Here is a 19,435-nt window from a genome sequence, read left to right on the forward strand (position 1 = left end):
TTACAAGTTAGACTAATCTAGATACTTATCCAGCTAGAGCCAAATCTGGAATAATAGTAAGTTAAGACCGTCATGGTGAATTTAATACATAAATGTAGTATGCCCCAGTTCAGTTGTACAACAAATGATCCCGGGGTGTTCCTTAACTACAGGGGCATTAATCTACTGTGGACAGTGAGCATTGTATATTGCGCCATTATTAATAATAGACTTGTAAATTTCCTTGACTATAATAATTTACTTATTGATGAGCAGAATGATTTTAGGAGGGGTAAGTCATATACTGGTTATATATTTTCTCTAACTACTGCAAGAAGAAACCGAATGGGAGAAATGCTTACCAAGGTTTCCTTCCCATATTTATATGAAAAGGGCTGACTGGGTCGATAGGAACTTTTTGATGTACAAGTTACTCACACATGGGGTTAAGGATAAAGTGTATCACGCAATCAAATCTATGTTCAGATTGTGACATGGCATGTGTTAGTGTAAAACTCATTGAGGGAGACGTTTTATATCCAACTCTGTTTTTCATATCTTGCGCATGTTAAGGAACAAAATACGAGTTTACTTTGTAATGAAGGTTCCAAGTATACTTCTATATGCTGACGATATTGTATTGAAAGCAAAGAGTGAGGATAAGCTGCAAATTACGAGAAAACTAAAGTTGTTAATTTCCGTAATATTAAATATAGCTGGTCGCATTTTAAATTTAAATTGGGCACTGATAATATTGAAAATATTTTTTAGGGAAACATAATACAATAATCATTTGTAAATATGACATTTTTACCTCACGTTTCCTGTATTTATGCTTCATGTGGAATATGGTTCAATGCAGAATAGTCATTGGTTATTTCCTGGGTGTACATATATTTGCGTCAGACCACTGCTATAAACGACGATTTAGGATGGGTAAATTCTCATGCTAAACGGAAACTTTACATGATACGATTATGGAACCGTGTTGTATTAATGCCGTAAGGAAAATTAACACGGACGATACTCGTTGTAGTTGGTCACATGATATCAAGGGTCTATTTATTTAAGGTAGTGTCTGATGACGTTTTTGAATAAAGCATTCTTTGACTGTTGTCTCATTCAGAACCGCAATTTAGCACCTATGTTTAATTATACCTTTATTACACTTTTTAATCAGAAATATATTTTTTCTTTACGGTAGTAATAAAGAATTATCTTATCTTATGCTTCGAATGTCCGAGTATGGAGGGACAAGTTCGCACATACTGGAGGGTCATTGTTTACATAATTACTACGGGACAACCATAATGACGCTAACGAACCACTCGGGAGGTTGGTCATAACATAGCTCCATGGTCATAATATGACCCCGCATCACCGAGTCGCATATTTTTCGTTGCCTCGTTCGTTATCGGCGTTTTCGCTTGTTTTTTTGCTTTTTCTCGGCATAGCGTTAGTAAAATAGTGTTAGTAAAATTGAATATTGATTTGGAAAATCAAACAAGTTGTGCAAAGTTATGACCGTACGCGCGTTTCTCAGTAAGCTTATCACCAGTTATGTCAGGATCGTCGACAACAGAGTATACATTTGTACATATTAAGATGTTACCATGGAAGCCATCCTAAAGATAAACACTATGCATATATCCATATAACGGCAGTTGTAGTTATTTTAAAAACACGAATTTTGCTTCAAGCATGTTTTTGTAAAAATTCTATTTTTACGTTTAGAAAATGTTTGGTCTTTGGCACAGCCACCAATCCATCATCTTGAATTTATCTTGAAAAATAACAAAGTGCATGCACATACAATCTAATATATATATTTGCCATCATACCAAGTTGATTAAATTTATGCTTTTCCACGTTCAAAAAGGCAAGCCATATTTGATCGAAGAAGAAATTGACGTGATTGTATATGTGTGAAACATGTATTGTCTTTGTGCATATCTGAAGAATGGCTCCGACGGAACCCGAATTAATAGTTATCAGTACATGACCTACTAGTCGGGTAATGACAATTGGTTTAAATTACTAATAAATACAACAACATTACAACTTGAGGGAAATCATGTTATGTTACTAAGATATCAAAAATACAATTATATTTGATAAAATCTATTTACAATATATACAGAAAGTAATTTCTACTTAACCCAATTTTACATGGGGTCACAACGTAATAGTTTACTAGTAGGGTCAGAACGTAATAGTTTAATAGTGGGCGTTAATTGCTCAAGGGAGTTTCGAATAATCATTACAATATGTATATTAAATACAGGATAATATACCCATTGTTTGACATGACCTAGGTATTTTTCCCACTAAATAATATTTTAATTACAACTAATGCTGTGTGCCAAACGAATAGCATAAAACGCAAACACAGTACAAAGTACAAAAGATAACAATTCCGAAATGTGGATAATAGCAATCAAATGAAATCATCAATCATTACAAAGAATCTCTTTAAATAAAGTAAATATACATGGTGGGAATCACACTGTACTCTAAATAATCACATAATAATTGACATATTTAAAGATGCAACAATGTGGACGAGAACATCACATTGACGTCGTATGTTGATGAATAATTTGGATAATGATTTATCAACAAATTAAAACTTTGTTGTAACACACAAATGGGGATTGGTGATTGGTCGATGATTGTTTTGGTACGTGCGATAACAATCGCTGCACATGCGTAATAGTGTTTTTCATTTTTCAAAAAACAAATACATTCATAATTCGTTTTGGTCCTCAACATGCAGTATCAAAAAATAACAAAAAATAATTCATGTTTAATGTTTCCACTTTGGTGGACGAACTCGAGTTTCGGTTATAATAAATACAAACCTGTGATAACTAACAAGTGAATAATTATGTGTTCATTATGCAATTAACCTATAATATAAACAACAATGTGTTTATATTACAACGTTTGCGTATACTGTGGTACCACTTTTAGTGCAATGGCTACTCTAATAAAGTGCTTGAGCTTAAGAAGAAAATCATTAAATTTATAATTATATTATCTTCATTATAGTACGCATAATAATTAGTATAAATAGATTATTATGCATGAGTTGTAGTGAGAACTAAACAAATTTTCCACGACGTAAATATGTAGTTGTTGGGTTAAATAAAGAACTAGGTAAAGCGCACGTACTTTGAATGTATATGCGCCAGACATCCAAAGCGCCAGTAATTATATACGCACACTTTTCTGTGTTGTATCAAACAATGTATACAAGTAATACTCCAATGTAAATACTGAATATTCAACAAAAGTATTAAAACAATACGTAAGGTTACCAATGTTGCATCTTTTGTAATACAAGGAGTAAAATAAATGTACTTCACAAATGTTTTATGTTGCTGATAGGCTGGCAAGAAACTTCAACAAACTTATAACGAATGCATGACAATAACAATCAGAAGATTGAGTTAAGCATACACATACTAACTTGAATATGACTAAATACAATTATGAATAGGGAAGTTGATAGGAACTCTCGTCTTAATGGTGATTCATACTAGTCAATGTGTGGGAATGGTTTGGCCGTGTTTCCATTACCTGCACATATATCTAAGACTTAAACAACAATGAAAAATAATTTAGAGCAATTTCCAAAAAACAAAGTGACAAGAAGCATGAAGTCTTTTCATGCATTTATCTTTTCCTTATCATTGCATGGCCGCTACAATCATCGCAGGTAACACTAGCGCCATCAACGTTATGAATGAAGCTTGTAGAGGAAATGACGCATTGCACAGATGGCCGCTACAACAGTAGGTACAAGTCTGTAAGCCATGGGAAGCCTCGTTACAGTGGCCGGAATAATATCCTGGACACGAACCTTCACAGAGACGGTTTATCCGCAACACTTCATCTGTTCCAGCAGCATATATTACATTTTTCTGAAGTTAAAATAAACAACATCAATGAATACAAAAAAAACGAATACAACTGAACATAAGCAAATGAACAGGCCATTAATGAAGTGCGTACATGTCAGACGGCATGTGGAGTATGACGTGTTCACTCTTTTCCAAACATCTTTCTCTTTTATTAATTTGATTTGATTATATTGTGTACTTGACAGTTTTTTTTTATATTTCCCTGGGTGACTTTTATATATTTTTGTATGTTATTTCCACTTTTCAAATACGTAAAAAATATCCCATCAGGACAATGACTCATGCTTACCGTACACACTCCAGCACAATTACCATAGCGTAATAAATCACCACCAGAAAAGTTTTCTTCACCACACACTCCCTCAACGCCTTCTCCGTCGCTACTGGTACTGCAAAAATAACAATCAAAATCCGACGTGGACGAACTATCTGCAAAAATAACAGAAAAAAACTATAATGCAGCAATACATATGACGCAATGTGCCTTTAATTGGTCGAGTCAGATGGCGCATGGTACCTTTAATAAAATGATGCAGATGGCGCAATGTGGCTTTTCGGAACTACTGTCATATCCCATTACATTATGATGATGGTTGTGACATGCAGTATAATACTCAGATGAATGTACACCAGAGTTATTATATAATAGTAGTATGAGTTACGCCATCTTCCGACGCAGTAACACAGAGGGCAAAAGAAATATGTATGCCGTGATATACAAATGTTCCAGAGAGATTTCGATAATTGAACTTGCGGTTTTTAACAAGAAGTCGAAAATATCACTTTTTACCACAAATGACGAAAATATTCATCAAAATTAGAGAAATGAAGATATCATCAAGAAATGAACAAATCTGAGAGAGGTCCACCCAAGGTACTTACATACCAAGTATCAAAGCATTTGGACTAGCGGTTTTCAAAAAGAAGTCGAAAATAGCATTTTTGGCCAAAAATTACAAAAATATTAGCTATAAATAAGACAATTGAATATATCACAATAAGAGGCATAGCATAGTCAGATTATTTGCATTTCACGTACCACTAACAAATGATCTTTGAACTTTGTTCTCACTCAATAATCACAAAGAGTTTTCCAGTGCAAAAAAGCGTGAAAATCATCTAAAACTATTAAAACTATGTGTGTTTGTTTTTAAACGTCAACATGGAGTGAGGAGCTAAATCATTTAAAATAATATCACAAAGTTGCTTGACGTAAAAATTATAAAATACACTTTTCAATATAAAACTAGACGTGTATGTATAATTACGAGGGGTTAGTATAATAATTGCCAAATATTATATTTTGGATTTCTCTTCTAAAATGCACTAATCAAGGCAACAAATCGCGATATCAAGTTGTCTATTTTGATTTATCGATATATTTTCCCTAAACAGTCTGCGGGCCACTGATTAATTTTCTTTTTGTAAAGAATAAGTAACATTATTAGAAAATAAAATCACAAGTCATATTACGTTATATTTACCTAGATCAGACAATATGCATTCTTTTCCCCGCCGTTAGAATCTTTAACAATGTCCGTCATTTTAAGAAGAGGAAAACCTTTGGGTGGTGATGGCGATATGTTGATTATTGTATGTTATAGTCTTGCCCTAGCAATAATGTAAGTATTAAAAGTTATATGCTGTTATCTAACTTGTAGAAATACTTACCCGATCCGCTCACAGCATTTGTGTCGGCTTTGGATAACATAATTGTCAGTAGAACAATCCAAATAAAAGTTATGTGCTTAGTTGTTGTGCGAAATGACACATCCATGTCGCAGGAGATTCCGTTACCGTCTTGTCTGCGTAGAAATGGATGAGAAATGTTAGAGCTGAAAATGAACAACAATCCAATCCAATCCAATCAGCCAAGATGGGTTTATTTTTATGATTGTTGCCTGCCAACAACAAACAGTACATATGCATCATAATTTTCGTTTAATCTCCAAATAATAGAATGGTATTTTACTGTCCATTCAAAACAACTTGGTTGGGTCAAGTATAATTGGCCAACAGCAGGATGTTAGTACACACGCACAATAGGATATCCATGATAACCGGTGCGTGAATAGACATTTGCGCTAAATGAAATCCAAACGACTATTGAAGTCTGGCAATAATAATAGGCATTGTTATAATATGGAATTTTTCACTCATATAATCAGGGTCAATTCACTTTTGAAGGTGACCTCATACTGCATAGGAACAAAATTAACCCACAAAATTATTATTTTGTTATGGCGTAATGCAACATGATATTGTTAGTTAATTTATGCTCAGTTTAATCAAATATAGTGGCATAATTGTATACTAAAGTCGCCTTATTCATATACGTCCTCTTGACCACGCCTCCTCTGTTTTTATAGCGACGCCCTACTTTTTCTATGTGTCTGTGTGGATAGGTCAAAAATGCACATTTTACACGGATATGCCTAGTCTGGGAAAACATATTTAATAAATTAAAAGCGACCAATCTCCTGTTTCGTTTTTGAAAATTCCAACCTAAGCATCGCATTGTTAAAAGAGTTATATCTTTTCACTTAATTTGGTTCTCATACAGCTTGTATGTGACAATGGGTGCTTTATACAAGTAGAAAAGACTATAAACCAACTCTTATACTTGATATAAACTCCTTGACAACTTGAAAACCATGACAATGCAGTGTCACAAACCCACCAACTCACACTGTAGTTGATTCTAAAGTTCGTGTCATGTTTGTCGACTGATATGTAAGTTCCGGTGATGAGCTTGCCAAATTGTTTGCATTGAGATATTAAAAACAAAGGAAACAATGTTTTGGGGTTGATCACGTCCGAATTTCAATACTGCAAATTATAATTGATGCCCCCCCCACACACGTCTCAGCCGTCAGCGATTAAACTCATTTCGATTTTCTTCTCCGATTTGATCTTCACAGTACAACACACGATACACTTGTCAGTTGTGATGGACGTTATGAAATACTATATATATTTGCAATATGTCGCCTACAATTGTGCATGGCGGTTGGCTTACGTCAGTATGGCAGTTGTCCCGCCTACCTGTCAGCTTGTGCCAAATTCACCGGCAGTAAGTCGTTATGTTACATTACTTAAACAGGGCGGAGTTGACAGTTACTGATAGTACTCCTAGCATGGACATATTCGTTTACAAGGGAAATATATTTATGCGTTAAGCATACGAATGGAAATTACTGGGCATATATTATTAGCACAAGCAGACATCTGTACTTTCATTGATGTTGTTTGAGAAGTTAAATGGAATTAAATAACTAATGATTAGAACTTGGCGTTGAAGTAAATGCATTGCTCTACCTAGAGCTTGGTAAATTTTTGATATGTTGTTTAATTGAGTATCTATAATTTGTCTTTTGCAAATTAATGATTGGCAGGTTAGGCATGACTATTTTGTTAAATTTACTGAAATAATATATATCCGTTATAAACGCAAGAAATGTATAGGGAACAAATTTGAAAAAGGGTCAACTTTACATGCATTCGGATCTGCCATTATTGTTAGACACAGGAAGCAGATAGATGACCACATCAACGGATAAAGTAGAACAATGAACTACAGATTTGTTAATCATAATGTATGTAAATTACCGACCTACCTAAATGCGTTAAGAACTCAAATGTTCCGATGTTTGCTGACGATACTAATATATACTGGGTAAAAAGAACATCTGACTTCGTCAAATTTTAGAAAGATCTCACCTGTATGTAAATAGAGTCCCCCTTATATGCGACCTGGGTGTTTTAATTCATTCTTATAAAAACCTTGTATATATCACTAATGAGGTGCAATCTTGAGTATCGTTCCCAAGTGTTGTCTCCGTCCCAACAATATCTTGCAAATTTATAAATTAAATTTGGAAAGAGAGATATTACTACAAAGATGAAAAAATTATGATGGTAAATCCTTGTTTTGTCAAAATCTAGTAGAAGTATTAACCTCAGAGCCAAATTCAAGTAGAATATTAAGATACGAGTCAGAAAAAACAACTATTAAATGATTTCGGTTGAAGAAAGTCTGCCTCTTATGAGTAGAGAAATAAGTCGGCTAGTGGTATGGTAATAAAAATAATTTTGAAAAGCAGAAATATTAGAAAGATTTTTCCAAAAGTTGTGTATTATCTCCATTTGATTACTAACACTCCTAGAAAATATATCATTGCAGTATTTTTAATGTCATCTTTTATGCTAGAAGAAACAGATGTTAAAATTCTAGAAAGTTCTTTGATTAAACACTATAAATCTGGCTTTATATGGTGTTTTATGCAGTTTAGGTAAACTTGGAAAGTCATTAGCTTTTCAATTTGTTGTTATTGCAGATTTACCCTTGTGTCATTCAACATTGCCTTTTCATACTCACCTGGGTTTGGGGTGCGAATATTGTGTAGTTGTAATTTGACCCAGATGGAACTGGGGGACAAACCCAATATAGGTCCACATAAGGCCTGATGAGTCAAGGGTGTCTACACTCAGACCAGTTGCTGACCGAAAAGTAACAGTAGTTGGTGTGCCTCCAATCACAGTGATGCGGACATTTTCTGATTGGGCCATCAGTAATCATTGTAGGTGTAGTGGTTTAGTATCTGATTTGAATATGTACCTTTGCTCTTGGGATGAGCCATTATAAATGGTTATTAAATGTCATAGTATAGGCAGGATGGTATCTCAGAGTGAGGGTTGCTAGGGCTGCCATTGCAACTATAATCCTTGTTAATGTGAAAACAAAAAAATGTTTTGGGTATTGGGAAAAGAGATAACCAGTTATTATTTAACGGCAATATAGGGATCATTTCCCTCTACTCACTAACGAAGTGTTATCCTAGTATCATATCACCTAAATTATAGCAGGCTATAGTCAGATAACTAGACTAGAATATCAATAACTCCATGTCTATCTTGGGTGATAGGGACATGGTTTGTAGGACAGTATACTGTTCCGGTGACAAATATTGTTGCATGGTAAGGATTTCTGAAAGTATACTGTACTGAACTATCTATAATGAAGGTCAAACCAATGTTCACCTCAAGGTCTTAGATAGATAGGGTATTGTCTGAGAGGGCGGCCTGACTGCCAGAGCACCGCTGAAACAGTCAATCGTGGCAAGTTTTAACGTTGATTAAAGTGTCAAGGCAAGACTTCAAAACCGCGGTGTCTAAGAAAAAAACAGTCATAAAAGTACTTACAAACTAGAAGTAGGTTGTATGACTTGATGTATATTTTATCTTCTCGACATGACATTCCTCACTTTCATTGACAAATTTTCATTTCCAAAAGCTCCACTTTTCTCAACGACTAACATAAAAATTGTTTTTTTTTCATGGATTGTTGTCAGCTGTTATATTTGTTTACATATTCAATAATGAGCCCGTCAACTCTCCTACAAAACTGGTGTGTGATGTCAGAGGGGAATGTTCAACTACGTTATGTCATCTATATACAGACATGAAAGATTCAGACAATTACGGCACGCATACTGCAATTCTTAGGCCAGAGTACTACTAAGAGCACATTCAGTCAATGGAAAAATGTTAACATTTGTCCGAATTTTACAGAAGTTAAACAAATGTCAACAAAGTTCATGTTTTCCGTCGCTATTAATCCCCCTCTAAACAAAGATATGAGCAGAATTTAAATTAAAGAAAGTTACATTGGAAATCAAAATGGATTGTTCAATTACATATGGTCAACTTAAATGTGAAACTAAAAAAATCGTGACTTTAAAATGAAATTTTACGTTAATTGAAACCTGTATTCATATGCGAAACCCAGAAATTGACGAGTAAAAGTGATATCTTAATGATAATGAATACTACTTTATGTCCACCGAAATACATTTTTGATAATTGTAATAAACATCCTTACTGCAGTATCGCGCATGTCAGTATTGATAGAGGTTTAGGTGAACTTTCTGAATCTTTATCATTTCACTCATTAACAGCAAGGTTTCTGGGATTAAATAAATCGCTTAATCTTAACATATAGAAAATGTGTGATGATCCTACTTATGGCGTAAAACGGCAAACTGACTAAGGATTTTCACGCTCATGACCTTTCGCACATCGTCTTTCAATGTTTGTTTATCGATAGGAATTGCCAGGGAGGTAATATTTAAAGCACTCGAGTATTACAGAAAAGAATGATTACAAATATCATTTGGATATATCAACCAATATGTTTACTGATTGCATATTTATAAATTAAACTAGCTCTAATGGGGATGGTTTTAGTCTAATAAAGATTACGTGAGAAATAGAAAAGAATATTAACATTATGCATTGTAAAGAACTTCATAATTCCTTCAATTTACGCTGCGAATCAATCAAATTTTGTCTGACTTGAATTGTTGAGAACTACACTATACTCCTAGCAACGTACGCCGGGGCCAATGACGCAAATGGTGACTTATCCGTTATTTAACTAAACTGACGTAGTGGACATAATCTCCTCCATTGTATTTGCCACAATTCCTTACCAAACACTGAACATCATTACTGGTGCACTCCTTGCCAATTAAAGTTTTACATCCTACTTCATACTATGCTTGGCACATATTGTCTTCAGTATATGTGCTTTTAAGTTGAATTGGTACATACCATACTGTGTATGGCGATTGTGTTCCTCGGATCACTTTGAACATCAACTTATGATAAACTCGGACGTAAACTGATGTTTGTGAATGCGGTTGTATACGAGGCATATCTGTAAACGATAACTAACTTGTGTTGGCAGCTCTCAGCTGGGTGTTGGACATGTGCAAACGCCTGAAAAAGCTGCATGATTTTATCAAATCTGTAAATGAATAAATTGGAATATGCATAGTTGCCAATCAATCAAGCAATTTTCAAGGATGTAAAGATTAAAAATAACATAAATCCTTCCAAAATTTTATAAATGTCAACAAGTGTCATCCAAAAATGTGAAAATTTCTCTCATATTATTAAATTGTTATCAATATTAACATTCTGTATGGATGATTGATATAATCGGAATATGTGTTGTGAAAGTATATAACTAACAAATAATAATAATAATATGAAATAACCCATACAAATCATTCAAAGAGAGTTCGAGAGTTCGTACTTTAACACATCCACTCAACAGATCATAACAGAGTGCAATACGTTCCTAGTGAAGAGTTTAAGATTGATTGTTAACGCTATTATTTGTTATCTTTGCGCCTATATATTATTTTTAAGAATGGAACCCAGGATCGCGGCCATACGGTATACGTTTTCCATACTTTGTTTTAAAATGTGTAAATGGGAATATTCCACACAAAGAAAACACTAATTACATATTTTCTGTCTATTGTAATAAACAGTTCGGCAAATTGGAAAACTAAACTAATCGTCTCCTGCTTTTATCCTATTAAACTATTATATAAATATCGATATTGAAGATGAAATTTAATCTGTTGTAACTTTGTTTGCCTAAAAGATTATGGATCGGAGAATCTCGTGTACAATGTTGCAATGTTATGAACTAATGAATCATGTCCCAGTAATGTCTGTATTTTGATTTCGAAAATATAATAAGTAATTAAAAATTATAGTGTCGCAGCTTTACAAAAAAAAACATTTCCTGTAGACAATAGTAAAACAAATCAGTGTGCTAGTGTGAGTGCACCTAATGTTTATCTACAAACCGTGGATTACTGTCTTTTTTTCAATCCGATAAGCAAACAATGCTACAAAACGTTGCGGTATGTGTTTATGTATATAAAGAACATACTAATGTGTGTTATGTATATAACTATGATTCATGACGAACTAAACCACTGAGTTACCTCACTATGACCTTAACATTGAATCATCACAACACCAGAAAACAACAAATCCAACCATACTATTTAGCGTTCATCTCCACAGCAACTACAGGTATGACTGATTTGGACAACGTCATATTACAGTGTTTACACGAGCTGCTGTGGAAACGATTGCGTCACTATTCAAATTGAAGACAAAAACGGTTGTATCAAAATAGAAATTAACAATTTACTGCACGAGTCGTAAACAAGATCACAGACACAGACTTAAGATATCGTGACCCTGTATTGTCTGATCGGGCCACGCTTGTAAGGCTAACGTGTAACTATGGTGGGGTGTCGCCTAGGACGAACTATGACAATTAAACACTTCACTGATATCTCAGCCTGGTATTCAAGATATTACTATAATAGGCAAACCACTCATAATTGGACCAGATGAACCGGGTCATTTATTCATCACCTACCCGTCAACCTGTATGCCATTTTACTTGTTGTTTTATAATGGTAAACACGCCTCTTGTCTGGATGATTATCGACCACCCCAGAACAACGACAACTACATTGCAAGTCATAACCCACAATTGCTTTCTTGAAATGGTTGTACTATATTATAACTACGAATGAAATATTAGTATAATACAAACAGAGCTGAAAGTGAAAGTATATGTGATTTAACCTATCGCTTTGGACAGCAAAATCATATATATTTCTAATGTTCACGTGTCGGGTACTAGTTCTATAAAGTTTGTTGTTGTTGCAAGCGATCGTTAGCCGTAGTAACTAATGGTCCGTCGTCCACGTATGACGTGTTCAATCAACCAACCACTCTTATTAGAAACGTAACTGAGAGTCGTAGTTTGGTGACGTTGTGCTCGTCGTTGCATTGATCGTATTGTTCTCTGTCACCACTCCTTTCTAAACACCCCTTTCAGTATCGTGAATACAAAACACAATAGCTGTTTTTTTTTCCCGTGAGACCATCAAAGACGGTATATCCAAACAAATTATAAAGGTATATTTAATGCGCCAGTGTCATTATAATGGGGGGGGGGGGCAAATGTATTTAGTTCACCTATGTACTAGCAACTGAATGCCCAGGCTAAGACTATACTGGTAAACTGTTTGATGAAACGCACTACTAGTATCATGTTCATGAATTATTAGTTCAAATTGATAAGCAACATACAATACATATCAGCACAGTATCCCCGAGGCCGGGATACATAACCATGTTGGACAAGCGATCAAGGGGGTGTATGTACATGTATATGTACATTTACCGGAGAATACTACTTTGTGTACAAAAGCAAGTCTATTACGTCATTGTTTTACTGTGGCTATGACTTCAAAAATATATTATACGTGTGTGACACCTCGAACATGTCCAGGATTAATAATGTTCTTGGTGAGATGCATATAATATTTACCCATATAATTGTCGAATAACATTATACCTGTGTACTGGACTACGTGTAGGGGGTTAGAATCATATGGCAAGACTTATATCGTCCTAACCACAATCCTGTATAGTACTATAGGACTTGGTGTCGATTGGTTTTGCGATAGCTTGAGTGTATGTTTCTAAACTCCGACACACAGTGCAGTATGCAAGGACAGCAAACGACCGTGCTAAACAGTTGTCTGCAACGACTTCACGACCACGACATCATGATTGTCAAGTTAATATTTACTCACAGTCAAATACTGATCCCAACTCGAACAGAATGTACTTACAGGTATACTTCAGCAGCAGACAATTCTGACGGTTAACCTTGTGGGCTTGCTGTACAATGCTACCTGAACGGCGCAGTGTTGTGGTCACGTGATCAGGATGTCATGTGATTTCGTGCCATTCATGACGGTAATTGTTCAAATCACCTGATCTGGGAGAGCCTGACAGGAGGATGGGCAAGGGGGGATAGCTGGTACAGGTTACAGAAAATAAAAAGGGCATTTTACGTTTTTACAAGAAATAAAATGAAGGTTCCATTTACAGTAAAAAAATGGGTTTGTACACTTTACAAATGAAAGAAATTCCTTATTACAATTTACAGGTTTTGATATATTTGATAATTTGTGTTTAAGAATCAAGAATCATAAGAAGAACAATATCATAATCCTGCGGTCATTGTGTTCTGATGTGACTCTGGGTTCAAGTTTGTGTGACGCACATGCGCGAATCAGACCAGGAACAATAACAATACCAATAACAACAACAAAAACAACAACAATAATAATAATAATAATAATAATAATAATAACTAATAACTAATAACTGTTAGTTCCGCTGCCATCGAAGATAACACAGCAACGAATTAACTGTCGTTCGTCCTTCAACAATTGCATTTCAGAATATTGTCAATCCTTTATAATCCTTAAGAAAATAACACATCTGGTGTTTGCTCGTCATATTGCTAGGTTGTTGTACTAGTGTACTGTTTGTATTTACTGATATTTCTGCAATTGTAACTTTGGTATCAGTATTTCAGAGAATTACGTGACTTCCAACAACAGATAATTTCAGTACGATACTAGTAATTGTAATATGTATGAAATATACGGTGGGCGGGAGTCGGCCACCATTCGCCACCCCGGAAATAGTTTCGACCACACACATGCTTATATCTTATTGATTGAGTCCCTACAGTTATATACATTTTGTAAAAACACACCGCTACGCAAGTTGTACGAGATATCAAATATTTTAATAAATAACAATGATGCAAATACAAAAACGAGCAATTACAGAACTACAAAATCGAGAAAAAATTTGGGCAGAAGGGGCCCTTCAGTCTGACTGTCTGGGGCCAAAGTCAAGGTCGCTGACCTTGATTGATTTTTTCAAGGAGTCAATTCGTGAGCTCATTTGCATATTTAATTAAATTTGAATTCTTGTGAACTTATAGTCCAAATGAAACCAAAGTTGATATAGACTTACCTGATCTGTCAATATACGATATGTTCTATACAATATTGAGTTTCAACTTAATTAATGAGCTAATTTGAATATAAAATTAATTTTGAATTTTTGTTAATATCTTGTGAACTAATAGTTCATGTATTTGCTATTTAATATTGACTCAATTGAATTTCCATAGTAAATTGATTGTGAATTTTTTATTGAAATTGAGATGCAAACTTTACCAAATTTAATAGAGATGTCCTAGCTGTTAACTTTGAGTAACATACTTTTGATTTTCAACTTAATCTTCCTACCCGATTTTATACATATACAACTATAATCACATCTGACAAGTGGAGACTGTGTCATCTTCAGATGACTTGTTTATCAATAACTCGCATCTTACAAGGTACGACGTATTACATTCATCTAATAATAACTCGTTGCGTACGTTGCAAGCATGGTGTATTTATTTGTAATTAATATAAAATACAATTATAAGTATGAACAACTGATACGATCACAAAATGTAATGTCGATGTGTTCAGCAATTATACATTCTTAACCAATACAAATATAAATTTGTTAATTTACAAAAATGGGTCTGCCTATGTAAACCGTTAAAACTATTGTAAATGAATGTCAAACATACAGACTGCAAATTAAACTAGTCCAGGAAAGGTATATAAATATTGGTAAATAAATATAAATGCGCCGTAATTGCAATGTACGAGTTATTAATATAAATAAAAAATAAATATTTTAAATATAAATACATGTATATAGAACTGCAAGGATTCAATCAACAAGATATAAAACATATGTGCGTCCGAAACTTTCTACATTCGAGATATACGTAACAACTTAGCCATCTGCCGTCGATGCATCAAAAACAGAACATTTATTTTCATTGAAATATGCACATTATTTACGAGAATCCACCACACCGCGATACAAATTCAAGAACTTCACTGCGCATGTGCAACGATCTCACCCGAAAGTTTTAGCGTACGAAATCTGTTTCATATGACACCCTGGCTTCAAAGGAGCAATTACAAGTTCAATGTGGACAATGCACTTACAAAAAAGATCTATGTACGAATTACGGATGAATAAAATAGCTGATTGGGTTTTATACCATGCCCATGTCTACGAAATTACGTTTTTTATTTATTTGAATTACATTATTACGAAAATAAAAACAAATGATTACAGCTTACGAAAACTTACGAAAATACACCTTGCCGACCCTCTGACAGCAGCTAGAGCACGGCTGATAGTATTCTTTTTACGTGCAACATCCATGCAATAGGGTGGACAAGGGGCGTAGCTGGTACAGATTACAAAAAATAGTATTTTAATTTTTTCACAAGAAATATAAAGAAAGTTCAATTTTACAATAAAAAGCATATTTCAACAGTTTATATGTTCGGTGGGACTAGCGACGTACAGAACGTGTAAAATACGACCATCTCCTTTTAATTACATTTGACGAATTTGTGTAATATTCTGACAACAACATTGATATGTACAACTATAAAGTTGTTCTTATACATCGACAATCTCGACATTTTATGGTGTGTATATATTGGCAAATGATGGCAGCTGAAAGATTTTCATGTCAGCAAATAATGTATACTAGTATAACTTTGATAAAATTGGAGACAAAATGAAATAATAATGTATGTGATACTTATATAAATACACCATATAGCTACAACAACGACCTTATGAACAAATAGTTTGGCTCGTGAACTAGCTGTCCAGTGACTCACTGCACATGAAAACGATAAAATATAAGGCTAGACATCCGCCATACTGAATTACTCATGCACGTTGTCATAAACCGCAATCGTGAGTACCTCGCAACATTCAGAACAACTATTTGCTGTCGGCTGCTAAAATCTTAATATCATTATTATGGGTTTCAGAACACACACTTAAGCTTGTTAGCCTAAAATGTCTTTGTTCAAATCAAATTTCAAGAAAGGTCTTAGTAACATCAAAAGCCAATGGGGTTGAATATTCAGATGTGTGCTACATAACAGTGTTTTCATATCATGATCAAGAATATGCAAATTTATTTATAAACATAGATAAACATATTAAAAATTACAGTTCTCATCATATGATCCATATTGCATTTTTAAAAGTGTGTATATTTTTCGAAAAAGGGTATCGAGATTCGTGAGAGGTGTCAAATCCGTGTCAAATGACGGTCAACACGTTCACAACATTATACTACACAATATTTATCATTGTGTGTCTACCATTCGAATGAGATATACGCCCATAATATGTGAGCTGTTGACAATAACTGGCTTTACAAACAGTACGTACGTGATTCTCTGTCAATATGGTGAGATATTTTCGAAAATTCAATGGCAAATAATTGTTTTATTTCGTATTCAATTTGTTTTACTTTGGTAAATCACGGTAATGTGTATTCTCTAGAGAAAGTATCAGATACCTACGACTTAACTATTTCCCGTTGTTTTAGTTTTGACCATTTTGGGACTGGATATTAATTTCCAGGGTGCAAGGTAATATAGACATCTAAATGCAGAAAAACCAAAATATTGCTTTGATTTGTTATGCAAGTTCAGGGATCATATTGGAACTTATGATGAACAGATTAGAAATAATACAAGGAAAACAGTGTTTGCCATATACATCAACTTGATCGTGAATTTATTTTAATAACTTTTTAAAATTATTACTTGTGGTCTGAAACTATCAGTAGGTTAATATACAATGTGCTCGTAATTAATAGATTTGTTTTTTTAGTGTACATGGACCTAAATTAAATTATTGCACTTTTAGAACCAACCATGTTGGCTGAATCCTTTCTTTTTTGTTACTCAGTATTACAATAATAACTGAATATAATGTAAGGTTTAGAATAGACTGAAAAATGGCGTATTTCAAATTCAAATATCACAGATATTGTTTAAACTACTGCCAACTACGCATAAATATTTATTTTTTTGTATTATTTGTATTATTTTGTCTACTCACAAGACATGTTGAAGATAATGTTTTAATTGATGAAGGTACAACTGCGAATGTTGACTTGTACATCCTGGAAGTACAAGTTTATGTCATTTAAATGAACCACATTGTCCAAGTCAATAAATTTGAAAGAAGTTAATATAGTATCAAGGACATTGGATTAATAAATACACTTATAATCGTGGTATTACCCAATGACACTCTTTTTACAAATATTTTCATGGTGGGAAATTAAGGCACTTTACAATTTAATGAGAATGAAACAGAAGTCAAACATGAACTAGTACCATCTGTCTAACATAAAGTGTATGTTTGAGAATATACAACTTAAGTGTGTCAGTAAAAATATACTCGTATCAATTAACTGGAAACTGTCATATGAGGTAAATCAATATGCATCTCAGAAAGAAATCTTGTCATTCATGAATTCATTTGCAACCAGACTCATGTTATCCTAAATGATCTATGTACATTCAGGTTTTTAATTTATTAATTTATTTTACTATTTCGATTTTTTAAACATTTAATACAACCTTTGAAAGATATTCCTACAATACAGGCATGCATGGGGAAAAATGTAATAAATAATACAAAATTAATAAATAATACAAAATGTAATAAATAATACAAAATTAATAAATTTACAAAAAACAAGATGGCTGAACCTGCATCTGAACATGCGTAATGTGTGTACCAAATTTGAATAAAAACTGACAATTCAAAAATAACATAAAAACAGAATGGCTGAAAGTCAGCCACCTTTAATCTGATTATGAAACAAACTGACATGGACATGTATTCCAACATGTATGATGTACATTTGTATGTCCCAAATATGAATGAAAATGAAAAAAAGTCTTGAGATATGTCAAAAAGCAAGATGGCCACCAGTCAGCCATCACATATGGAGCAGTATAACCCCCTGCGGCAAAGACAGCAACCCCTATGCACGCTCTGTCAGACACTGGAGCTAATCAGGATAACCCCCTGCGGCAAAGACAGCAACCCCTATGCACTCTGTCAGACACTGGAGCTAAACAGGATAACGCCATGTGTCAAAAATAGCAACCTCTATGCACACTCTGTCAGACACTGGAGCTAATCAGGATAACGCCATGTGTCAAAGACAGCAACCTCTATGCACTCTGTCAGACACTGGAGCTGAACAGGATAACGCCATGTGTCAAAGACAGCAACCTCTATGCACACTCTGTCAGACACTGGAGCTAATCAGGATAACGCCATGTGTCAAAGACAGCAACCTCTATGCACACTCTGTCAGACACTGGAGCTAAACAGGATAACGCCATGTGTCAAAGACAGTAACCTCTATGCACACTCTGTCAGACACTGGAGCTGAACAGGATAACGCCATGTGTCAAAGACAGCAACCTCTATGCACACTCTGTCAGACACTGGAGCTGAACAGGATAACGCCATGTGTCAAAGACAGCAACCTCTATGCACACTCTGTCAGACACTGGAGCTGAACAGGATAACGCCATGTGTCAAAGACAGCAACCTCTATGCACACTCTGTCAGACACTGGAGCTAAACAGGATAACGCCATGTGTCAAAGACAGCAACCTCTATGCACACTCTGTCAGACACTGGAGCTAAACAGGATAACGCCATGTGTCAAAGACAGCAACCTCTATGCACACTCTGTCAGACACTGGAGCTAAACAGGATAACGCCATGTGTCAAAGACAGTAACCTCTATGCACACTCTGTCAGACACTGGAGCTGAACAGGATAACGCCATGTGTCAAAGACAGTAACCTCTATGCACACTCTGTCAGACACTGGAGCTAAACAGGATAACGCCA

At 34.5% G+C, this 19,435-nt stretch overlaps 1 protein-coding gene across 2 annotated transcripts; it reads right to left on the bottom strand.

The window, feature by feature from the left end:
• Positions 1 to 2,034: 2,034 nt before the first annotated feature.
• Positions 2,035 to 13,516, bottom strand: LOC100370411 (uncharacterized). 2 transcript variants are annotated; one of them, XM_006817694.3, is made up of 4 exons: positions 13,427 to 13,516; positions 5,577 to 5,710; positions 4,195 to 4,334; positions 2,035 to 3,905 (listed from the first exon to the last, which is right to left on the bottom strand). In XM_006817694.3, the coding sequence occupies exons 2-4, from the start codon at positions 5,680 to 5,682 to the stop codon at positions 3,672 to 3,674; spliced, it is 480 nt and encodes a 159-aa protein (XP_006817757.2). In that variant the 5' UTR covers positions 5,683 to 5,710; positions 13,427 to 13,516; the 3' UTR covers positions 2,035 to 3,671. The 2 variants fall into 2 exon arrangements, with proteins under 2 accessions (XP_006817757.2, XP_085363334.1); XM_085507208.1 differs by having other exon boundaries at positions 13,388 to 13,483.
• Between the last annotated feature and the right edge of the window lie 5,919 nt (positions 13,517 to 19,435).

The sequence above is a fragment of the Saccoglossus kowalevskii genome, chromosome 13 (genome assembly GCF_978046115.1).
Source record: "Saccoglossus kowalevskii chromosome 13, keSacKowa6.1, whole genome shotgun sequence".
Taxonomy (NCBI): domain Eukaryota; kingdom Metazoa; phylum Hemichordata; class Enteropneusta; family Harrimaniidae; genus Saccoglossus; species Saccoglossus kowalevskii.

What these genes read in the sequence shown, in the direction of transcription:
- LOC100370411 (XM_006817694.3), bottom strand. Translation starts at nt 5,682, where the DNA reads ATGGATGTGTCATTTCGCACAACAACTAAGCACATAACTTTTATTTGG. An exon ending in AAATGCTGTGAGCGGATCGG is followed by an intron (nt 4,335 to 5,576) that starts GTAAGTATTTCT and finishes TTATTTTTGCAG; the next exon opens with ATAGTTCGTCCACGTCGGAT. An exon ending in ATTGTGCTGGAGTGTGTACG is followed by an intron (nt 3,906 to 4,194) that starts GTAAGCATGAGT and finishes TTTTAACTTCAG; the next exon opens with AAAAATGTAATATATGCTGC.